Consider the following 25,328-nt stretch of genomic DNA (forward strand, 5'->3'; position numbering starts at 1 on the left):
TGAAGTATACTTGACTTATACTGAAAAGTATAAAGAAAAGTGTAAGACTAAGTACATTAATACTAAGACTTACACTTGTACTTTAAGACCAGAGGTTGCGCTAGACTTTTTCGTTGCCGGCCATTCTGACTGATAAGGTCATAAAAATCCCGTCATAATCTATTTTTACCCGCCACTTTAATTTTTTTAAATGATAATAAAGACGTATTCAATAGCATTTCATTTTCATTAAAGTTTCATTAACTTTAAGAACTTTTTTCAGAACAGTATTGACTTTAAATGGTAACAAAAAAAAAGTATACTTTAAGTATACTTTTATAAACTTAAAAATGTTCCAGTTTAGTCCGAAGAAGTATTAAATTAGTATACTTTCTAGTAAGCTACAAGTACATGGTCTGTAGTATACTTGCTATACTTATATTTATACTCAAGCATACTTAATAAAATGAACTTTGCCTGCCGACCATCATCACCCTCAGCTTCACATTAACCTGTAAATATTAAAATAATTATTACTTCACAAGCAAAAACCACGCCTTAATAATTGATGCAAGGGACTTTACTGGAAGACTGGATGTGAAGGAAATGGATGGAGGGATGAGAGGGGTTGAATGTGTAGATGGAAGATGGTAGAGGAACCCAGGGAGTGAGACTCGGGGTGGGGGAAACATCTGAAGAAGCTTCCCCCAGGTTCCTTTAATGAACAATGGAGGAGGAAGAGTAGAAAGGAGAGGGAGATGGTTACTTTCGTAGGTATGAGCAGGAAGTAGTCATTTTTCACCACAAACCTCTGGATCTGTGTCCTGCTTCTGGGTTTGTTTTACACCACCATGTTGCAGCAGGAAGATCTTTCCCAGCTGTTTAGGTCATGCTAACGGTTTCCACCAACCTTCAGTGTTTATGCTAAGCTAAAAGCCTGCTAGCTGTGACTGATATTCCCCATACAGTAAAAAAGTGATTTTCTAAGCACATTTTCTAACACAATTTCTACAGATTTGAATTGATGAATTGTGAATTTCAGTATATTTAAAGAAAGAAGGCCAAGTAGCAGGACCTGATTGATGAGGCTGGCATCAAAGGATGGCACGCAGCCTTATTCCCGATCGATGTAGGCTGTCGAGGTTTCCCCGCAACATCAGTGCGCAATTTCCTACAAAAGATCGGGCCAAACCCTAAACAATTGCAGAAGGCCACTGGGGAGCCGAGACCAGCTCCAGGTGGTTGTGGCTGACGAGGAACTGCAGCTGGAACCCCTCTGCAGGTGAAGGCTAACTCAGCCTTAGCTGCACCACTCAGGAGAGGTGTACAGGTTTAATGGCGAAACATCTGTGACCTGCTGATGATGCAGAAGGGTCTTCAATTGCCACGTCCTAAGTTGCTCCTGCCGTCTCTGCTTGTAGCAAAGCATCTTTGATGTTTATTTCATCTTTCATCGCCAAACGTAACCTGAACTGGCGTTTCTATCACTTATACTGTAATAGCTGAACATTTTTCATGCTGTCTGTGGTGGAGCGGTTGAAGGAAAATCCTCAACATCTTCTCAATGAGATCACGAAACATTGATTTGAAAGCTGAACATCCAGTTACAACTTTCTCCTTCATCTGGCCATCCTGGAAATCCACTTTGGAGCAATTCATCAAAATTTAGCATTATGAACGTTGGCAACACCGACGGCGTAATAACTATGAGAAACAGCAACCATAACATCAGTCAAAATGCCGTGCCAGTGTAAACACTCAATAGACTGGAAAGAATATTTCTCAGCATAAAACACATCTGTCTTCCAGACCGTTGATATTAGGCTTCGTACGACAGTAAAGGGAGGTTGTTCCTCCCAGCCGGCCGGAGCTGGAACGACCTCGTTGCTGTGCTTCACCTGTGCTCTGGACGGTCTGGGCAGCTTCCACAGCCGTCTGGGGCTCATCGCTGCCTCCGCACACACACACACAAACACACAGAGTCACCCTTCAGTCACCCCTCGGGCTGTAAAATAAGCCGCCACCACATGCCAGCTCGGGGTCAACGGCGTGTCAACATCTTGCCTCCGTCAAGCAAGACGACACATACGCACATGTTCGCATCACTACGTTAAAGTTGAACTGGTTTCCTTTCGGCTCTGCCTGCTAAGCCGCAACTTCAACCTCAAACTAAAACTGTAAGAAGTTAAGACCAACCAGAGAGAGAGCTCACAATGGACAGTTTTGTGATTTCACGAACAAGACCATGCCACATGTCATTCTATTTCCTGTGCTTACCTATAAATGTGTATTAAGCCTTGCCCTCTCTGTTCGTCTCCGTTCTCAAGCCTCCCCATGCCTCTCTTTTCTTTTCTTCCTCTTCCATCTCATTACAAGAATCAAGGGGACAAAGAGGCAATGCTTCCTTAGCCTTAGACCTAAAAAGACTATATTGATGAGGAGGGAAATTACTTGTTCACAGTAGCTCAGTTTTACAAAAAACAAAATCACTAGTAAAAAGAAAAAAATAGGTGTAAAAAATTATGAAATAGTATAAGAAAAACTGTACAAGATTTGCATATATACAAGAAGTAAAGACAAGAGTAAATATACACCATATACATAAGAGACTTAAGCACAGTTTATGCCTCTGCAGAATGTAGATGCCGTAACCTACGTACGTATCCTACGCCGGTGAGAGCCATTTATACCTGTGCACTTGTCAGTCTGGCTCGCTCTGTAAAAACGCCATCCAAACACTAGTCGGCATTGTGTCTTTTTTGCAAGTCAGGTTAATTTTTGTTTCTACTTCCTGCTTCACTTTCAAGAATGGCGACTGAGACTTTTGCCAAAATTTTGCCGAAGTCGAGTCGTACAAATGTTTGTATCTCCAAACCTCCTCAGTTAACCTTTCCTCAATGCATTCCATCTTTATTGATCTAAAACAACTGATTCGAAAATTGCAGAATTGAAGAAACGGCCGGAAATACTAAAGCGGACACACGCTACTACCAAGCCGACCAATCACAGCTCTTGCGGTCTGCGTCGCCGTGACGTGTAGTTACATTTCTGAAAGAAGGTGCACGTCAGGCTACGGTGTTATGGTCTGCGTATGGTCTGGGCTATCGTGTAGCTATGGCCTCAAATTGACGAATCCAATCAAATCTTTTAATATTCAGTATCGCCCAATCCCAGTCCAAAGCCGATCATAAATAAGTAAAAGCTCCTCCCCTGTAGTTTCCTAAAGTCTGTCCTTGTCTTCCTTATCTTCTCCTAGAGTCGACTGGATTCAGTCCAATAAATATTCCTGTCAGTTAATGAAGTGTGGAGAAGGTAGCTCGTACCTTGGCTCCAGAAATCTTCTAGTCATCCAACGCCATAAACTTCCTAGCCCTGTTTTTCTCCTTGACGCTGTCTCCAGGAAACTTTTCAATTCTTTTAAACGCAGCGTTCAGCATTTGTTGTTGTTATTTGGGAGCACAACCTTTGCCTGAGAGTGCTCCGGTTTGTGATTTTATGTTGTATCACCTCACCAAACATCCAACATTGCACAATTCACAAATTTCCAGCGTTTCTCCACACTGCAGAAAGGTTGATATTCTTTCTTCTTCTTCAGTTTTTGTCAGCTTTGACGATTGCCAACCGCCCTTAAATCAGACAAAGAAGAAAAGGTTTTGACGCTACATGGACGTGGTTTGTGCTTACATTTTCGTCTCACTGTGCTTCAGTTTCCTCGCATTTTCGCATCTGCTTAGCCTGGGTATCAAATGAACTTAAGAACCCAGACCCAGAACTCCCTCTTTAGCTTTGCATCTCAGCTATTTGTTTTGTTTACAGCAACGATTCCTCCGCTTGTGTTTCTTTAAAGGCAAGAATAGCTTTGTGTTTACATGCAGCTTTGTACCGTGAGGCTGCTCGCCGCGCTCAGCTCGGGCGGCGACTGTTAATCTCCCGCCGCCAAACAAGGCCCCCTCAAAATCCCGACACCTAACCCTTGTGTGTGTTTACGTACACCACCGTCAAACATTTACATACTCGCCTGAACCTGGACGATCCCGCTCTGTTTTGCATTAGCATGCGACTGAGGAATTCGCCCTTTTTTCTCCAGAGAAAGTCCCTGAGCATCCATAGTAATCAATTTGATGAAACCAAACAGGAGTATACACGGAGGACACGGGAGTAAACAACTTCTGACTCAGTTGGACCCGAACACTCATCTCCTCGAGGAGCGAACAAGACGTGACTCCATGTTTCTAACACTTTGTATTTTAGCTTCGGCTCCAAACCGCAAACAACTTGTGTGTGTTTTGTGAGTGCGGACAGAGGGGTAATTCTCTAAATGGACCCCAGCCCTCATAAATATTTAATAAACATTTTCTTCTCACAATAACTGAGCCTTTTCCAAACCCACGAGGTGCTCTTTACAAACCATATACTGTAAGCTACACGCTCGTGGCACGTAATCTGTTGTATAAGCAAGTGCACCGACGAAATTCACACGTGGAAATACAAGTCTCATGGTCTCCTTTTTTTTAACAAGTCTCACTCTTTTAATGGGCATATCCTGGTGTTAAATGTCCGTAATGTGTTTTCCCTGGCTGTGACGACGCTCGGACATAAACATGCTATTCTTGCTGCACCTATAATTGTTCTATTAATAACGTATATAACGTCTGAGTCTGGTTCTGCATGGAAGGGCGCAGGAGTATTTACTGCGTGCGAACGCGACCTGTTTCCAGCTGCCACACGTTGTTAATCTCCGGCTACACCTTGGCCGTTTGCAGCCCATTTAGGTCGGGCTCCGTTGGCGCTTGGCGGTCAGAGGCCGAGCCACTGCCGCCGCCGCCGCCGCCCTGCCACTGATGTCCCTCGTGGTCAAGGGCGCTGCCGCAAATCCGGGGCCACACCTTTGCGGCGGGACGTACAGTAAAGTCTGAGCATCAGCATCACCTCGCGTCTTGTACCTCTGCCCTCAACTTTAGTGTTACACAACCCCTTAAATATATGCTTACATTGCTCTCCAGTGACTCTCTGAAGGACAAGAGTACTTAGACACGGACCACCCGTAGTGGCATTTGACAGACCTGGGTCTAGCCTTTTTTTTTTTCTTTTTTTCAGGGGAACTATTGAGCATTGAAAATCCAGACTGCGGAGCGCCAAAGGTTTTATAGCCGTAGGTCTGCCGAGGCTCACTGTACATCCGTGAGTTAACAAGTCGACTGTAGCGTGCTTCGACGATGGCGTTTATAAGAGGCCGTGAGAGGCGATTGGCCGCGCTCTCGTAAAATGTCTGTAAAGAGGTGGCTGGAAAATGGAAGAGGTCATTTTTCTGTGAAGGTTCTCAGTCATCCAGGTCGTGGTCTACTGAAAAACGAAGCTAAAGAGAAAGGAAATGGGACCTTTATTCCAAGGAGCTTCTTCAGTTCTAAAAGACAAACGGCGAGTTGGAGGTGTTGTTCATTAGAAACGCCCATGACTGGGGTCTCTTAAAAACCACATACTTACCTGTAGTTGGAGGACTTCAAGAAACTCTACATGTCCAGTTGCACTTGTTTCAGATGTCGTATTTTTGTCGCAACACCACTGCCATCAAGTTACCATCAGACTTTTTCCAAGGCAGTTGGTTTCATGAGAGAATGCACGACAATCCAAGCCTCTGGTTGACTCACACCGATGTGGATCCATGAGGAACTACTGGCAGCTATTGGCGTGTTTTAAGAGTTCCTAAGTGTTTTGTGCACACATTTTCTTTACAAATAAGACAAGGACCATCAACCAACGTCCTAACTACATTGCTAGCTACACAAACTGTTTGCTTGCAAGACTCCTAAGACTGCTACTCATTGTGTTTCTTCAGCACTCTCTACAACCTCGTATCGTAGCGCAGGCTGTAATAACCGTTGCTCTAAACGTGGCGTAAATCTTCATTATTCTGATTTCCTTACAGTCAAGTATCTTGATTTCCTTGTTTCCCTTGTTGCCTTTGTTTATGTGTTTGACAGTAGTTCTGTTTGGTCCAGCTTGTTAGAGGATATTTGCACTTTTACAACCCATCAAACCACCTTTAAATCCGTACACTTCCCTGCAGTCTAATAGGCGTTTGACCCGACTGGAATCAACCGGAGTGTAAATGAAAGAACAGGGAGTGTGTTCCTGTTTCGTGTAAAGTCAGCTTCATTGTGTGACGACGTTAAAATCCAGGATTAACTTAAGGTGTACTGCCTAATTATCGCACAGGGAGAGGTAATGAAAATCAGTGTTTTGGTTGATGACTAAGACGCTGAACTAATCCTCGGGCTGAAAACTGTTTACAAGAGTCAGTGGAAAGTATTTGCTTTTAAAAGTTTTTGAAAAAAAAAAGATTTTTTTCAGCGATGAACACGCACTCACCATTGATTCTGAATTAATTAATGTCGCTTTAAAGCTAAATATAGTATAATTTACACCTGTAAGACAGATGGTAAAACACCAGGATGTGACACCAAAGACAGGTGTTACTATTTATAAGTTCACTTTATTTATAAGTTCAGCATGCCAAGCTCTCCAGTTTTGAGTCCATTTTTTGTTTCGACCCAAGTTTGTGGTGACAACAACGTGCAGTTACAGCAATCAGCCACAACATTATGACCACTGACAGGAGAAGTAAATAGCATTGACCATCTTGTGCCAATTCAATGTTCTGCTGGGAAACTTTTGGACTCATTGGCATTCATTGGTGTGGGTGTTACTTAGACATGTAGCACCCACCTAGACCAGACCAGGCACCCCCACCCCATAGCAATGATACTCCTTGATGGCAGCAGCCATCCCCAGCAGGATGCAGCCACAAAACGGTTTAGGAACAACTAGGTGTTGCACAAGGTGTTGACCTGGCCTTCAAATTCACTAGATCCCAAACTGATCAAGTATCTGTGGGATGATCCACAGAGGCCCCTCCCCTCAAAGCCCCCCCCCCTACACACACACTAACAACATTCTGTTACCAGACACCACAGGACACCCTCAGAAGGTCCATGTCCATTCTCTGATGAGTCACAAATGTTTTGGAGGCACAAGGGAGACCTAGACAATATTAAGAAGGTGGTCATAACGTAATGCCTGATTGGTGTATATTGCACATGCAAGCGTTTTCAGACAATGAAGGTCTTAAAGAAAGTCTTAATCTTTTAAATCTCTTCATAAAGATTCTTGCTGACAAGAGAAAGCCATGCTCCAAGTGAAGAGATGTGATCACTAGAGTAACGGTTTACCAAACTCCTAGAGGGGGAACAATCAGTGGAGCTTCATTTTGGTCTAAACAACACGTTTGTTGTTTCCTCTGCACGCCAGCTGCTTTTTTTCCTGCGAGGATTCACTGGCAAAACAACAAAAGGGAACATTCTCAGGTGCTCTCGCTGGCGGTGTTGATTACCAGCTCTGAATAATGGACAATTACTGAAAACTGTGACCAGACAAACTTTAGGCACATGTGAGGTGCATGTGTGACACACCGAAGCAGGACAGGAGCCCGTTTGAATGAGAGTGTTTTTCATTCAGTCATATATCACAGAGACAGAGGACAATAGTGGAAGAAGAACAATGAACGTATGGTTTCACAGGTATGTGTTTCCAAGACTGTTTTGTTTTTGTTTTTTTCTGAAACAATGAGTAGGAATTAAGCTAACCACACACACAAACACCCAGCAGTTAAACTCTGGTTTGCAGAAGGTGGGAAGAGAAAGCGAAGACGTTCAGGCTCCAGGCTTCTGTCCTCATGGAGGTTTTTGGTGTCCGTTGATAGGGCTCCCCGCCTGAGGACAGAAAAATAAACTGTAAGTGAAGATGACTATAAACAGAAGAATGTGCAAGAAGGGAGATCGGAGTGAGTCAAAGGTCAACAGACGTCTAGATATCAGTGTAAAAGCTCAGTTTAAAGGACGATTCTGGTTTGTTTCATCCTCATGTGTTGCCTCACGATTCTACTTCCATTCAGAGAAGTTTGATTGGGTGTAAGGCCTGATGTATTCCTGACTGACCCCTTGTGACAATCATAGAGGAAATCCAGACTGAACCCGGCTTGGTGCAGACGTTCGACCCAGATTATCTGGTTAACTGGGAGGTATTTATCATTCGTATAATCATCCGGGCCGTCCTAGTTAATATCAAACACATTCAATGTTTAGGATTTAAAATCTAGATGATTACATGAGTCTATAGTCAGTCTATAAGGGCAGGAAGCAGCTCATGTGTCGCCAATGGACGGTGAACATTCACAGCTAACATTAGCTAGCGTACTACTATTGATAGATATTAAAACTGAACAGGAAAATGGCAGATTTTCCATGACTTTCTCATGGAAAGACCTGGACTGAGTAAATAAGACAAATCAGTCTGGACTGACTGAAAGTATGCAACTGGGGGAGCAGCACGGTTTGAATCATTTAGGTTAAATTTGATTTGGAAATTTATTCATGGTGTCTAGCATTATACTTTTTTTTGGAAGGTGCAGTTTCTGTCGATACTCCAGCTTCCTCCCACTGTCCATAGACATGCTTGTTGGGTTAATTGGTGATTCTAAATTAGCCGTAGGTGTGCATGTCTCTCTGTGTTAGCCCTGTGATAGACTGGCGACCTATCTAGGGTTGATGACAGCTGAGATAGGCTCCAGCCCCTAGTGTCCTTCCACTATAAGCAGTAACAGATAATGATTGAATAATGAATAAATATGTAAAGTCTGTCGTCTCCCCTCCAGTTCTCTCTGAAGAACATCACATCGTAAATTTACAGCAAGTTGTGTCATTGCAGTCTTGACAGACTGGCTCATAGACTGTATATAAATATGGACAATGCGTCTCCACTTCCTCACATTGGCCAAACTGACGCCATTTTCCCGTAGATACGGGCAGCGCCGTTTTGCGAGTTTGGAGCCAGAATCTGAGCAGAACGGTCCGAATTTGGCCCAAGTCCCATCCACTAACATGGAGGGGGTGGAGCTTATGACCTACTTCAACAAGACACCAGGGGGAGCTCTACTTGTCTACGGTTTAGCTAACATCAGTTAACAGGATGGTGCATTTACTCCTCCCTGACCTGGCACAATAAAAATCTCTGTATTTTTCAGAATCCTGAGATGAATAACTGTGATGTTTCCCCTCAAGTGTGCAAAGGAGCCACGTTTTAAAAACAGAATAAGTTAAGACAGCTACTCAGGTAAACAATAACCACATATCACTTTCTATTATTCTTAAAGTAAGAGTTTATTTTCCTGCTGTTCAGAAGACAAGAACAAAGCTCAGACGGTATTATGGGGCTAACCTTCGCTCCAAAATGATATTCACTTGTCATCCACATTTAGCTGAATTATAACAAAGACTGTGAACTGTCTTTCACCGCCCTCGACTGAGCTACAGCTCTCTCATATAATGTTTATCCAGGCATCAGTTTCATTTCCTTTCTCAGTGTGTCATCGAGGAGCGATACTTATGTCTACAAAATGTAAAACTGCCGTTTCCATAAATCACGTCAGAGCTGGTAATGTGTTTTATCGCGGCTGTTTCCTCCATGTCTCCGGCAGTCCCTGCTCCTCCAGCTAAATTCCCTCCCTCTCTCTCAGCTCTGCAGGGACTGAGAGAAAGAAGAAGAAGAAGAAAAAAAAAACCTCTCTGCATCATCTGCACTCAATCAGAATAATTATCCCGAGAAATGCACTGCAGAGCCTGTGAGAGGTGAGGGGGAATGAAGCACAGAGGCTATTGGCAATCACCTCCCTCCAGTCATTATTAGTCATCGCTTTGCTGCTTTGGAAAAGGACCTGTATGGATTGAAAGGAAGCCATGTGCAGCAGATAGACAGGCAGGCAGACAGTTAAAAAAGGCCTGATGTGACTCGGATGCCCAGAAAGTATCAGCGATCTCTGAAGGCTCTGGCAGCCACGGCCGCTCCTCTGGGGCCTGGCAGCCGTCCGCACATAGAGCATTAGCCTTATGTTCTGTCTGTCAGGCTTCCTCTTATCCTCAGTATTTAAGACACCGAACTTGTCATTCTGATGATGTGGGAGCTTTTAAAAATCCCCAAAGCGGCCGGCAGACACCTTTCACTTCTAAAAAGCCCTCCAGCAGGATGAAGTGTTCGAGGTACTGTCAGGATTCGCGAATGCTTGCTGGAGGAGTTCTTTGTGGGACGTTGTGGGGTTCCTGTTTGATTGCAAAATGGCTTTGCAAAAAACCCAAAGTACCTCAAAGGCCTCTAACTGTTTTTGTAAAGCACGCAGCAGACAGACTGAAAACAAAAAAGCAAAACACTGATTAGACTCCGGTGCCCATGAAGTATCAGTTTTATTAGCGTTCTGGCCGGCTTACGAGTCCACGGGGGACTGGCAGCCGTCCTCAGATGAATATCGCTGTTTTGAATTTTTCCTTCACCCCTGAGATTTGCACTTGTCTCCTAGCCAAAGATATTTTAAAGATTAGATTTGTCACTTTTAGGATGTTTTCTAAAATCCAAAGGCAGCTACTTGTGAACCTTTACCTTAAAGAACATGTTAGAAGTTTGGGCTACATGGTTAGCCTAGCTTAGCATAAAGACTGGAAACTTGTTGTGGTTTTCATGGCGGATTAAGTGGAGCACTATTTCTTGACTGGGAGGATCTGCTAGTTAACCGTCCAATAATGACAAAACATGCTTATTTTAAATGTAATTAGTGAACTTGAGAGATGATTGATTCTGTGGTTTGACCCTTGGCTTGCCCTGTTGTTTGGGAAATCAGAAAGCGATGGAGCGGTAATACGGTTGGCGAGCAGAAACGAGTCTCCCCAAACTGAAACAGACAAAGAGCAGCAACCTCAGCCCTAAAAATGACTATCCCAACTAGAATAAAGCCACCTGTGTCCACTATATAGAATATTACGTTGCATGTAGGAGCAATTACTTTATCAAAAAATCTTGACTCAATTTTAGGGGCAGCATGGAGCGATTTGATGCAAATCGTCTTGTATTTTGTAGTGGTCCTCAGTCATCCAGATCATGGTAAATCCAAAAAATGATGGAACAAGGGCAACTGAGGTGACAGCTTCAGGTGGCACCTGAAGGACAAAGGAAACTCCTTTGAAAACAGATGGTTTGAAAGAGGAGTAAAGGACACAATAAAGTCATCTGTCCACCTCTATTCAGAGCTTTAAGCACAGGTTATGCCTTTGTGGGATGTAGACGGCGTAACCTATGTACGTAGCCTGCACCGGTGCGAGACATTTATACTTGTGCGCTCATCAGTCTGGCTCGCTCTGTAACAACGCCACCCAAACGCTAGTTGGCACTGTGTCTTTTTTGCCAGTCGGGTTCAGTTTTTGTTTCTACTTCCTGCTTCACTTTCAACAAAATCTTGCCGAAGACAAGTCATACAAATGTTTGTATCTCCGAACCTCCTCAGTTAACCTTTCCTCCATGTGTTCCATCCAAAACAATCAATTTGAAAAGTACGAGAGACGGACAAGCAGCCGGAAACACTAAGGTGGAAACAAGCTACTACCAAGCGTACCAATCACAGCTCTTGGGGTCTACGTTGCCGTGGCGCATAGTTACATTTCTGGGGAGGTGCACATCACACTACAGCGTTAGGGTCTATGTAGAGTCTCGGCTGTCGTCGTACCTATGGCATCAAATTGTGCACAAGACTGCAGCCTCCTCATTTGAGAAAGAAGACAAGGTCAAACAGTCTCCTCCAACGATATTTAAGTATCTACAGCAAGCAAATTTAGTTGTTTCATCGCAATCTTCTTTTAACTCATAGACTGTATATACATATGGACAATGTGTATCCACTTCCTTGCATTGGCCAAACTGACGCCATTTTCCCAGAGATATGCCCGGAGCCAGAATCTGAGCAGAACGGTCCGAATTTGGCCCAAGTCCCATCCACTAACATGGAGGGGGAGGAGCTTATGACCTATACTGCAGCCAGACACCAGGGGGAGCTCTACTTGTCTATTGTTTAGCTAACATCACTTAACAGGATGGTGCATCCCTGACCTGGCACAATAAAAATCTCTGTATTTTTCAAAATCCTGTAGTGTGGGCGAGTTTAGAGGACAAGGTCAAACAGTCTCCTCCAACGACATTTAAGTATATGGTCGTTATGTCGTGTCACTTGCTGATGGGTAACATCCACAGATGTTCACATTTAGACCTCAGCTCCCCACCAGTCATTTAGGGCTGGAAGAAACATCTTCAAGAAACTCTACAAGTACGCTAGTTTCAGCATTTTTTGGACGAATCGTCTTGTCGTCGACTTGTAACGAACACTATGAGTTCATAGCCTGATTAATTAAAGACGTTAAATCATCATTAAAAGTGTTTTGAAAGTATCATAGTCTGTGAGACTTCTGGCTGAACAGCAGCTCCTGTCGGTGGGGACTGACTGTCGCGCCCAGATTAATATTAGCTCTGTTTTTTGGACGTTTCAGTCCTGAGATCAGCGCCAGAGCTCATTTAAATAGAGGTTTGCCTCTGTTTAACGTTTCTGGACAATCATTTTATAATTTCATTCCATTTGCTAGGAAAAGTCCAACAATTTTACAGCTATAACTAGTTTTCTTTCTATTTCTCTGACATTTCATAGACGAAATAATAAACTGTTTGACGTTTGTGGAAGTCAGAGCTTAAGTAACCCCTACAGGTACCTGAAAGCCTCTTTACTCTAAACAGTCTACAGCATGTTAGACGTGTTTATCCATTTTAAATTTCTGGAGGAACCGACAGCACGGCAGCTCCTCTAGGGACTGGCAGCCATTCTTGGATGAATATTTCAGCCTTAAGATTTACACGTGTCTGCCTCCTCAAAAGATTCAACAGAATAGACTGAACAGGTGAAGAGACATTTCGGGCTGCAGCGAGAAGATTACTTCGTTGACACCCGCAGCAAACGCTCACTGAAGAAACCTGTTAGGTCGGAAGTTTTAATATTTACCTGGCTGAAGAGCTTCTCATACAACATGTTAGACTTCTCCACCCGCGACTCCAGGTGAGTCAATGCGTCTGGATCCCACAATGTTACGCTGCTTCAAAAGAAAAACGGGTTTAAAAAGTGGAAAGCACGTAGAGAATTTTATTTTACGTCTAGAAAAAATATGAATTAAAGCTGATAAATTAAGTAACTGTTGGTGTTCTTACCTGTCACAGCTCTCTGTGTCCTGTAGGGGGCAGAGCAGGCTCTCTGTTGCACTGCCATCTTGTGACCTCTTCTTCAGGTTCCCGACTTTCTTTTCCAGCGTGACGACGTGTTGTAGCAGAGCCTCTCTGTCCTCCATCAGGGAATCTTTGAACCTGTATAAATCAATACCTCAACTGGTCTTCATGCACATTTAAAGATATCTAATGAGCGTCCTAATATGGATAATTAAAGGCTAAGCTTGTTGCTGAGTTCTGCCCCCTAGTGGTCAAATCGAGAGTTTGTTTATACATTTTCTGTAACCGCTTGTCCTCTGGAGGGTCTTATCCAGGAGCCTATCCCAGCCGACATTGGGCAAGAGGCGGGGTACACCCTGGACAGGTCTCTAGTCAGTCAGCATCTATTTATCTTCATCATCTTAATCATGTTTATATTTTTTACATTGTTATTTGTCCACGATTTGTCCACAAAAATAATAATTCACTGAATAAACAGAACCCATTCTGTGCCAAATAAATACAGATACTCAAATCCAAGGTGAAAAGATACCCACCTCTTGACACAGCACATCCAGTTGCGCTGTTGCTGACACAGCCACTCAAACTGCTCCGCCGTCTCCTGGAGTTTCCTCAGACTGCCCTCGTTCTCCCGCTGCAGCTCTCTTACCTCAAAAATGTTGAAGACAACATAATCATGAATCAGAGAAAGACGGTGGTGTGAACACAGGTCAGTGACTCAACGGGCTTGAACCGTGTCCTCATTGTTCTGACTTTTGGCCTTGTGCGGGACTCCTAAAGGAAAAGTAATTGCATAGTTGTTTGTAGTTTGATGGACAGGTTGAAGCAGAGGCCAGTAAGTTTACACTTGGCTTCAAATTAAAAAAAAAGAAAAAACTAAACTAAACAAACACAGTGTGGAGGAATGTTTCACTAATTCCCAGACCCAACACACACACTAATACAAACCTAATGCCAGTAAAATCTGGATTAGTGCTTCTCTAGGGTTATTGTGGTTTTTAAAATTTGGCCACAGTACAAAAAATTTAACTTGCACTTCAATGTTCCCTAAAATAAATTATTCAAACGAGCAGAAACAGTGTTAATCCTTTTTCTTCTTATTGGTCCTGCTGGCTTCTCAAAGGCCAAAGCAGTGTTGAAGAAAGTGTCCGATCCTGACACCTGCTGGTCAAAAGTGACATTGCAACAACTGAACAGAAGAAACACATATTTTTACCTTCCTAATCACTCTTTAATTCTCTACATGAGGAAAAATTACCCATAAAAAGACTCAAAGAGGAGGTGCATTGTGCCTGGATGCAAAATGTCTTGTGTCTCTTGTATGTCTGAGCTTCTTGTCCTGCTGTAGAATTAATTTAGCCTCCCTTTGTAATCCCTAATGGTGTTGCATGACTCTAAACATCTAAAATATATTTATAATCTAATTTTGCCCATCCTAGGTGTTCTCTTCTATACATATAAAAATATTACATGTCTCTCCATCATGACAGAGTGGCACCTCCCATAGATTTCTTACATCTTTACGTTTTTTTTGTTTAAATCAAGTGTCTAAGGACAGATAATGACTGTAAAGCCACAAATTTACGACATGTGCATGTATCTAATACTATTTATGAACTGTATACATACATAAAACAAATATGACAGTGTCAAAATGATAATAATAGTTGACTTTTCTATCACACCCACAGACAGTATAAAGATGGACGGAGGAACTGCTCCTCTAAAGTGAAGCCAAAGCAAGTAGAGCTCCCTCTGGTGGCTGGCAGCAGTATAGGTTATAAGCCCCACCCCCTCCAGGTTAGTGGGCGGGGCTTGAGCCAAACTAAAACACTAAAATACACGTCAAATTTTTTTTTTTTTTTTCAAGGATGGTTTCTGTCATTTTAGGTAGTTAAAGGGATAGTTCACCCTAGAATGATATTTCGCTCATTATCTACTCACCCTCATGTTGACTAAGGGCTGGAAGAAGTTTCAGAGTCCTCCGTCCCTTCTCTGAGTTACAGGGGGTCTTGGTGTAGCAGTGCATTTCAATGCAACGGTTGTAAAGGGACACCAGAGCTCTTCGTAAAAAAACACACACAAAAAAACATCCAAATACCTCCATGATGCTCGTATGTAATGTCCGTCTTGTGCTGAAGCCCCAAATTGCGTAATTGTCCCGAAAAAAATTAAATAAGTCCACATTCCAAGCATGTTTGTAGCATTAGCTCCGAGTGTTGTTGTCCCGGCTCTTCCGCTGCCAGCGCGCATGCGCAAGGTTCGCACTGAGACTCGCTTCCTTGTTTACCCCGGCGAAGGACTAGAAGCAGCCCGTAATAGCCTGCCTTGCACCGGGACAACACTTTTTCGTGCAATTTTAATTTTAATTTTTTTTAATTTCTTCTTCTTCTTCTTCTCTCGTTGCACGGCGGTTCTGGTCCTTCGCCGGCTGGCTCAATTCGCCGGGGTAAACAAGGAAGCGAGTCTCAGTGCGAACCTTGCGCATGCGCGCTGGCAGCGGAAGAGCCGGGACAACAACACTCGGAGCTAATGCTACAAACATGCTTGGAATGTGGACTTATTTAATTTTTTTCGGGACAATTACGCAATTTGGGGCTTCAGCACAAGACGGACATTACATACGAGCATCATGGAGGTATTTGGATGTTTTTTTGTGTGTGTTTTTTTACGAAGAGCTCTGGTGTCCCTTTACAACCGTTGCATTGAAATGCACTGCTACACCAAGACCCCCTGTAACTCAGAGAAGGGACGGAGGACTCTGAAACTTCTTCCAGCCCTTAGTCAACATGAGGGTGAGTAGATAATGAGCGAAATATCATTCTAGGGTGAACTATCCCTTTAATATAATGTTGATGCGTGTCCAAGTCTCAATTTTTTTTGGATAAGTTTCAGAAACAGAACAGGATGTGACATAATGGCGACTACCATAATGCCAACCGCTCCGTGAGAGTTGTAAAAAAATAAAAACAAGTACAGTGTATAATCCAACATTTCCTTGTAACTGGTGGAGGTAGAGCAGAGCAAAGTATTAATTAAACAAAAACTCGAGTGAGTCTGGAGGAAGTGTGGGCGGGGCATCGATATCGCGGCTCCTCGTGTTTCCACTCTCGGACCTTGGTGATCAAACTCTGGCTCCAAAGTCGCAAGATGGCGCCGCCCGTATCCCCGGGAAAATAGCGTCAGTTTGGCAAATGCAAGGAAGTGGGGACGTGTTGTCCATATTTATATACAGTCTATGTATTGTCCTTCCTTGTTTCATTATTAGGGCCTCTGTTACTCTGTGAACTTTAAGTGTAATCATATAAATATTATTAAGGGTTGTGCACGTTTTGTCATGTTGTATAGACAGCATATTCAAACACTAAAGTATTTAGTGTTTTAGTGGCCTGATAAGAAACTCAGTGTAAGTTCATTCAGGAAGATTATCTTTATCTTCGTCCATTCACAACTCTCCCTCTCTTCCTGCTGCTCTAATCAGCTGACTTTTTATTAGGCCTATCTATTATTTTGTGATCTCAAGCAGCCAGTCACGTCATTGATGTCAAATTTTAAACAGGTTCTCATCTGCTGCTGTCAGATTTTATTTCAGGTGAAGTGCCGTGACCCTCCCTGCTCACAGCATTTCTCTCACAGAATTGATTTCAAAACACTCCTCCACAAATCACTGAATGTTTTAGACGCATGAAACTAAACCTTTAAATTACCAGAGGAGCAGCAATCAATTTAAATGAAAACTGAAGATGCACCCGTTTGCTTTTATAATAAAATAATTCAACTGGTCCAGCCTTCAATTTAATATACTCGCTTTAACGACTAAAATGCATGAACAAGGGTCATGGACGTTTTTACGGATGTTTTGTCACTTGATGCTGCACACTTTTCCTTAATTCATCCCACAGTAAGGGTATGTGCAGTGTTGCAGCGGCAGACAGTTTAAAGAGCAGTGCACACAAGAGATTAAAAAGTAAACTTTAAATAAACAGAAAAAACAGAAGATTAGGGTCAGTGCTAAACTTTGTTCCCTCACCTCGTTCTGATGAGCTCTTCGAAGCTCCTCCAGCTCCTCTCTCAGGGCTTTGTTGGTGTCTTGCAGCTCCTCCAGCTCTGCCGTCTTACTGTCGACAACATATATAGAAAAAGATCTTATTTATCTGTGTGTACACTTTACTTTTAGATGGTTTGACTTTACTAGAGACAGTGGAGACATGGAGCTCTCAGGCAACAAATACATTTGACCCTGAACTCTTTATATTCCCACACATTTCTTTTACATTTCAACTGTTCTGTATTTTAGTGTTTTTGCGTCTTTCGTTAACAGATCTAATCATTCACGTTGATTTCTGTTTTCAACCTTTCACAGACAAGCAGATATGTCGTACTCGACAGGGATTTTAAAGCAAATGTAAATATTAAACTTCATTTCCATCATCTGTATTCTCGGAGTCATGATGTGATAACAGTCTGACTCTCTCCGCGGGGATTTAGCAGAGTCAGCAGGCTGAGATGTGGTGCAGCTTTTCTGCTGACTTCGAATCACCGACCCCAGCTCGATGTTTTTATTCAGTCTTCTCTGTGCGTTCACAGAACAGCTGATGACAGCTTCACTCTGCTTCGGTTCGCTGGAGATGGTAATCGAAAGTCGGACATTTTAATGTTTGTTTTCTTTGTCCTTATCTCGGCTGATGCTCGTATTTGTGTTTTGCTCAGTTTTACAGGCTGGTGCGAACACGGAGGAATGTGTTTAATAAATCAAGCCAGCAACAGTTTATCTTGACTAAGAACATTTGCAAACCTATCAGAGAAGAAAGCACGAACAACCGGAGTGGCCAGATCATTCACTCATTCATCCATTTTCTGTAATCACTAGTCCTCTGGAGGGTCATCTGCTGGGACAGGGCACAGGGAGGAACATGCAAACTCCATACAGAAAGGCCCCAGGATTCAAACCCAGGACCTTCTTGCTGTGAGGCATCAGTGCTAATCACCGCATCTCTGTGCCGCCCTGTGGCCAGATCAACTGTGCATAAAAATGGTTCTAATTCCTACATCTTTCCTCCAATACGGATGTAAATATCCTCAAATTAAAGCTCAGATTCTGTACTTTAAGCCCGTACATACAACTTGAACTTCACGACCTTCGTAAACAGCTATAACAATAACTAATGTCTCAATGTCATAACATATAAGGACCTATAAGTGTATGTCCCTGTCACTGTAAAAGAAAGTTGCGTCACAGTAAACTACTGTTAGAAACAGTTTTAATTCTCAATTAAAACTGTTGATTTTCTCTTTTAGCAAATAAAATCAAAAAAGAAAAGGCCTCTAGTAGAGGGTCAAGGAGTCCGTGGGCTGGAATTATTTACAGATTAATGTTTGTTGTTGCAAAGTTAACCAAAGGACAACAAAAAAAAAAGAAATATGTTGTTGTAGATTACAACAAAAAGAGGTGAAACGACAACCAAGATATAAAAATTGCTGAAAGGTAAAGCAAATTAACTACAAAAAGACACAAAATAACCATAAATTGCAAAAGCAAATGCAAAGTAATGATTACAAGCAACCTTAAAAGACATAAAAAGGTGGAAAAATGTCACAAGAGCTTCTACAAGCGAGGATCCTGCCTTCATTTTTGTTGTGTTTCCCTTAGAATCTGTTCCTATTTTAAGTCTCATCTAGAATTAGAGAGATGATTTGTTCCAAAATGCTTCATTAATAAAGTGTATTTGTATTATTATCTCTTGTCACCGTGATTGAAAGCATCCAGAACCTTCTCATAAAGTTATTCAGAAGCGCTGACAGTTAATGTGGGCCCACCTGCGCAGCTCCACATGGAGACTCTCCGTCAGTGCGGCTCTGTGCTCGGCCTCTGCACGCAGCTCCACCTGGAGACCTTCTGCCGCCGCGGCTCTGTGCTGGGCCTCCGCATGCAGCTCCTCCACCAGGCCCTCCAGCTTCACCTCGGAGCTCTGCAGGCACAGCAGCTCTGAGCCGACCTGTCGGAGCAGATCCGCATCCCGGGAGCTCTCCTCCACCAGCAGGACCACGCGCCGCTGCAGCAGGTCCACCAGGTCCTGCAGGGAAGACACATGAACAAACTCTTATTACCATTTAATGATTGTACTGTTTTATACATAGCTAAAATAGATCTATAGAACATATGAATCATGCATTACCAAAGATTTTCACATCTCTCTGCAGACGTCCTGATCAAAGTAATATTTTCCATGACAGGCTGCACAAATGATATCAAACACACCTATATGCAAAAAGGTCAGGACAAGCCCAAACCTGACTCTATATTAAATCTATGAGGGAAAATTGAGGGAGTCACGCTCTACAAATATCCAACAAATACCACAGAGGTTTCTGCAGGAGCTGATCTTTTGTTACTGTGAAGCTTCCAGGTAAGAAACAGGATAAAAGTCTTTACTTACATGACTTAACGCCACGTAGTTAAGTTCTTAAAATTCTTAAAATGTTGTTTTCATAGGGGTTTGAGTGTAATTAATGAGCCAAAGGGCTACCACATAAAAAAAAAAGTCCTGTAAAATTACAAAACCAAGTCTCCAAAAAGCATTAAAATTAATCATTTAGAGAAAAGCATATCAGCATCTTTGGTTCAAACCTCTTAGCGCTCATACCTCATACCTGTGCAACTTGTGCCAAACAACCCAAAAAACACAGAAAGCTGAGCAACCACAGCCACAATCTCTCATTTTTACCACTTATAAACCCTGGCACTTACTGGCAGCCTAATTCAGTGTAATTACAGTAACTGCAGCCGAGCTCGCCAATTGGCACGGCCACGGTTGTGTGCATCCAAATTAGGGGATTGTAATAAGGTTAAATGACGCAAAATTATGGAATCACTGCCACAACTGAGCTGAAGGCTGGTTCGTAAACCACGATTAAAAGCAAAGAGTCGCTCACTGTGACGAAACGTTATCAGCCAGCTCTGCAGCCTTGCAACGTTAACCTCTTTCACCGAAGGGTTTGATCTCAGTGTTTCCAGCTGCAGCAGACAGATGTTTGTAGTGAAAAGCCAAACGGCAGACAAAGTTCGAGACAGGCCGGTGAAAACAGTAGCAGCTAAAGAGACGGAGATCTCACGAGAGTTTACCGGACACCAAACCTGTAGCTAAAATCAGAGTAAATGCTGTTTTCCTGGTACATAATTCCCTGCAGCTGCAGGTTTAGTTTGACTAGTTATAATTGACCCAAACTCTCTTTCTATTAAGTTGTTATTCCACACCATTAATAAGGGTGCAACTGAATCAGTTCATGATGGGAAAAGTTAAATAAACACCTACACTACTGCTGAAGCAGCTTTAGGTTGCCGCCATGCGTTTAAATAACATCTTTAAATGTTTAAAATTTGAATTAATGCTGATTTGAGCAGCGCAAATATTAATAATTCTAGGACAGATTGAAACTTAGGCTAAAACAGAAGCACTTCCTGTCTGCTGAGGACTGTAAATAGTTCTAAAAAATACACAAATGCGTGTCAGTTAGCTCGTTCCTCTTGCTAATGCTAACTACCATAGCAGGAAGAGAAATAGAATAGAAACACTGTCATTTTACATTTGCTTCAAATATATAAACCCTTAAAGGCCAGAATAAGTTAATTTAAAAAATTTGAAAGTGCAAAAAAATGGCTGAAACACATATAATGCAACTGAAAGCTAACTCGGCTAAAAACTAAAGCTAGGCACTGTTAGCTTAAGCTAAAACGTAACAAACGTATGTTAATTTTAATATTAACCTTTGATAGACTGGTTATTATTTATTGTCCTTAATTAAATGAATCAGAAATGTATTCATGAAGGAGAAAAAAAAATGCTAATCTCCTGCTAATGCTAACTAGCCTAGCAGAACGGAAACAGCTATAATCTCAGATAAACATCAAAATATTTAAATTGAAAAAATATATATATTAATAAATATTTCAAATGGCATATAATATATACATATATCGCTAAAACAGTTTACTATTTAATGTAATAATTTACTTTTAGATGTTGTCTGGAAAAAAATAATCTATATGCAAGTAAATGTTGTGTAAACACATAAAATCCTTCTTCCACATTTCGCCCAGTAAAACACTGACATATTACCACCTTCTCAGTTAATGTGGCAGCTAGTTTTCTTCCATGATTAATATAAAAATAAGGTTGACTCTAGCAGACTGAATGCCTCCAACCTAACCCTCCGACAGAGTTCACCTGCTGCTGGTGGATCCTGCTGATGAGCTGATCCTGAGTCATCCTCAGCTCCAAGTTGAGCTGCTCCTGCTGGAGGAGCCGAGAGGCCACGGCCTCCAGATCATTCTGCAGCTTCCTCTCCCTCTCTCTGGACACCAGGAACTCCCTGTCGAGTACTGCTGCAGCAACAAAAACACCAGAGCACGGTCAGGGCGGACAGGTAAATCCATCGACTATAACCTTACACAGGTGTCAAATAAGAGATGCGTAAGTCGTCCTTAAGAGTCAGAGAAAAGCACTTCAAATAAAACAAAGCAAACAGTTGTATACTAAATACATACCAATACTCATTTGTTGATGGTTGACATAAAAGCAGAGCATGTCTCAAATGCTTTCCTCCCGTCTAAGAACACCATAAAAGATCTCCACATACTGACATGTGACAACGAATGCAAGATGTAGTCTGCGGTGCCGGAAACTGGATTGAATTAAACTTAAAAGTGTTTCAGTTCTGCAGCCTGGCCGACTGACTAAAATGGGGTTGCCAAAATAAATAACTGGAACATGTGTCGGTACAAGACAATACAATTCAATAGAACTACAAACAGACGAATCAACAGCTCTCTCAGTTATTTTAACAAATCCTGACACATAACCTTCATGGAAACAAGGTCGAGTGCAGGACTGAAATTTGTCTTCACTAGTGTACCTAATGAATTGGCAAGTGAGTGTGTACTTAGTTTTATCTTGTGATCTATTACATGATCCCAAACACTGGCCTGGGAACCACTGAGAGTAGTATAAAAAGTAGTTTCAAACCAAATGCTGCCTTTACAAAATACAATATGCAAATTACATTTGTAAACTGGTAAAACTGATGCATCAAAGTACATTAAAGTATAATTAAATCTTTGGTCTATTATCTGTGGTGTCATCCACTGTCATGGTATATACCAAAATATTAAAGAAAGGTAACTGGACTTGTAGAGTTTCTTTTCTCCAGTCTACTGATCATGTGCTTGTATTTACCTTTAAGTAGTTTAATCTATAAAAACATCAGATTTAATCAGCTCTTTATGTGCTTTTGTAATAACATCATGTATCAAGAGTGATCGTTCCTGAGTGAAAGTACTTGTATTGTGTACTTGTGCCGAAGCAATAAATATAAAACAAATACTTTTACAGCCAATTAGAAGCAGTTTCATTTTGAATTGTGATCTTTGAACCATCAAAGTTACACTGTCAACTAAACGTTAACGTTAATGTCAATTTAGGCTGTAGCGTGAACATGTTTCGTCAGATATTATCTTTAATTTTATGGCATTAAACCAGTTTAAAACATATTAACAATAAAAATAAAGATAAAGATCAGGAAGTATGAACTTTTAATCCACTCTACGGTGCTTTACAGTAGTTGTCCTGTGCACACATAGCGAATAGAAATAAAGCACTAAAGAGGATATGTACTTGGTTGTCAGTTTATTAGGAACACCAGTCCTTCAATGAAGCCTGCTTTTATGAAAATCTGAAGTACGCTGTACAAGTTACTTTAACAGTTCATCTGAAATCAGCTGGAGCAGAAGCAGGAGACATTTTTCTTTATTACATTTGTCGGACAGCTGCAGTTACTTTAAACTTTTAAAGATTTTTGTGCACAGAACAAATGAAAAGCTCGTAAAATGTGATGTTGTTTATAGTCAGTAAATATTACTTATATTAAATATTATTTATTTAGATAAAGTCCTGTATAATTTAACACTTAATTTGCAATACAGTTATTTTGAATTATTTAATTATTTAAATGTATTTTTAATAATTTTATGAAGGTGAAACTTTAGGCGATTGTGACATGCACCTCACACATATATATTTTTTAAAATGTGCATCTTAATGAATATTATTTCATTGACATATATTTCATTGCAAGACTTTAACTTGCAGCAGAGTATTTCTACGATGTAGTATTTGTAGTTAAACTCAATTAAAGGACACAAATACTTCCTCCAGTAGTCTAGTGGGTGATTCCTATATCTATATCAGCCTCCATGAAGGGAGGATTTACTCTCTAGCTTCCTGATAAACTGTCAACAGAAGCGTTTATACTTGAGGTCAAAGTCTCGACCTTCCCGACTTACCTTTGTCATGAGCCAGCCGGGTGCACTTGGCCGTCAGATACTGGATCTGACTGTAGTCCTCGTCCCGGTTTGCTCGGAAAAACCTCCTCATGCTCATCTGAGCGTCTGAAAACGGCTCGCTGCCACCTGAAGACTCCTTCCCATGATCCTCAGGGCAGAGCGGGCGTGTCCCGCACGGTCAGAGAGGACACGGCATATGCAATGTTTAACAGGACACACTGAAGGTGTCAAAGAGGAGGATTCGTACCAGGAACACAGGCTTAGGCATTAATCCAAGCTGCTGTTTTCATAACATGACGGCAGGGCCTGCTGCTGCTGCTGCTGCTGCTGTAATCTGTGTGTTTTAATGCCCGCTCCTTGAATAAACATGGAAAGTATGCTACTTTCATGCAGAAATAAAAGACATGATCTGGCGTTATATGCAACATTTGTGCTGAAACTCTCCCCTGAGGTGGTGAAGAGAGCTGAGGGAGTCGGGCATGTTGTGTCTAGCAGGCATGCGTCTTTACAGCAGCAGCCTCGGGTTAGTGCTTTGCATATAACATTGCTTCATAAATTTAATAGAGGGAAACTACCACCATGAATAATATCTGGTGCATTTTACGTATTAGATGTATTTGAGTGCACAAGACAGTTAACTTTGTGTTCATTAATGATAAAAAAAAAACTTAATTCTGGGTCACACTATGCAGGTGTGCATGTTGTAATGAAGATCCATGTTAAAATAATAATGCAGAGGATTGTGCAGCTTCTATGTAGGAGGACATCTTGTTTTAAGGACATCTTATGAGTCTTACAGAGAGGTGCAACACGGTAGTAAGTACGCATGTTTGCTTTCTGGTCGAGCATGAGATGAGAAGACGGTCGCTATATTCTCTGTCCGCTCTATAGCCCAACAGGTTAGCTTAGCTTAGCGTAAAGGCTAGGAATGGGGATAAACAGCTAACCTGGCTCTAGCTCCAGTGTGTTCAGCAACGTAAGGTTGTTTAGCTATCTCTACAATACAAGCTTAAGCAAGTAGAGCTCCCCCTGGTGGCTGGCTGCAGTACAGGTCATAAGCTCCACCCCCTCCATGTTAGTGGGCGGGACTTGGGTCGAAACTAAAACACTAAAATACACATCAAATCATTTTTATTTCAAGGATGGTTTCTGTCATTTTAGGTAGTTAATCTAATGTTGATGCAAATTTAATTTTAGTTAAATATTTGACGCTATAGAAACAGGTCATAATGGAGACTACCAGTTGCCATGCCAACGGGAAAATAGCCTCAGTTTGGCCAACGCAAGGAAGTGGCGACACATTGTGCATATTTATATACAGTCTATGATTTGAAGTTGTGCCTCAGTCGCTCAATAAAAGCAAAGATGGCAGACAGCACCTTCTGATTGAGGTTGTCCCTTAGCTTAGCTTAGCCTAGCTTAGCATAATAGCGAGAACCAGCTAGCCTGGTGCTGCCTGCGGTTTTATTCCTTTGCCTGGATCTGAAATAACCCAACTAACGATATCCGGAAAAAACAAAAGGCATCTCCAGAATCTCCAGAGATTCTTTTATTGGTTTGGATAAGAAAATACTTTGTTTACGCTATTACAGATAAAAGATTCTGATTCCCAAGATGGCAGTCTGCATCCACTACCTAGAAAACAGACTTGTAGTTAAAACATTTTTGTGGTGTTTGTTTCAGGATTGTGTAGATAGTTTTCCCTCACTTTCAAGTCTTGAAGCTAAGATAAGCAACAATGTTCAGAGGATGTCATCTGCAAGAAAAAAGAAAGCATCCATAGACAATAGGCCTGTATCTGCTGCTTGACATCTTTGTTTCTATTCAGAAAAAGAGGCGCTACTTTGAAAATAACAGTGAAACCTTTTTAAAT

General features: G+C 41.8%; 1 protein-coding gene across 3 annotated transcripts; it reads right to left on the bottom strand.

Moving 5' to 3' along the window:
• Positions 1-7,141: 7,141 nt before the first annotated feature.
• Positions 7,142-23,999, bottom strand: LOC311491290 (uncharacterized protein). 3 transcript variants are annotated; one of them, XM_084549195.1, is made up of 8 exons: positions 23,456-23,999; positions 21,342-21,496; positions 18,934-19,190; positions 17,147-17,234; positions 13,653-13,765; positions 13,102-13,254; positions 12,899-12,989; positions 7,142-7,748 (listed from the first exon to the last, which is right to left on the bottom strand). In XM_084549195.1, exons 1-8 carry the CDS (start codon positions 23,550-23,552, stop codon positions 7,710-7,712), a joined length of 993 nt encoding a protein of 330 aa, XP_084405321.1. In that variant the 5' UTR covers positions 23,553-23,999; the 3' UTR covers positions 7,142-7,709. The 3 variants fall into 3 exon arrangements, with proteins under 3 accessions (XP_084405321.1, XP_084405320.1, XP_084405319.1); XM_084549194.1 differs by having other exon boundaries at positions 12,899-12,986; positions 21,342-21,499; XM_084549193.1 differs by having other exon boundaries at positions 21,342-21,499.
• Between the last annotated feature and the right edge of the window lie 1,329 nt (positions 24,000-25,328).

This window comes from Chelon labrosus, assembly GCF_963514085.1.
Source record: "Chelon labrosus genome assembly, chromosome: 8".
Lineage (NCBI taxonomy): Eukaryota > Metazoa > Chordata > Actinopteri > Mugiliformes > Mugilidae > Chelon > Chelon labrosus.

Excerpts from the sequence above, each read along its gene's own strand:
- LOC311491290 (XM_084549193.1), bottom strand. The coding sequence starts at position 23,552 with ATGAGCATGAGGAGGTTTTTCCGAGCAAACCGGGACGAGGACTACAGT. Across the intron at positions 19,191-21,341 it reads GCAGGATCCACCAGCAGCAG|GACCTGGTGGACCTGCTGCA; the intron begins GTGAACTCTGTC and ends TCTTCCCTGCAG. Across the intron at positions 12,990-13,101 it reads GACACAGAGAGCTGTGACAG|CAGCGTAACATTGTGGGATC; the intron begins GTAAGAACACCA and ends TTTCTTTTGAAG.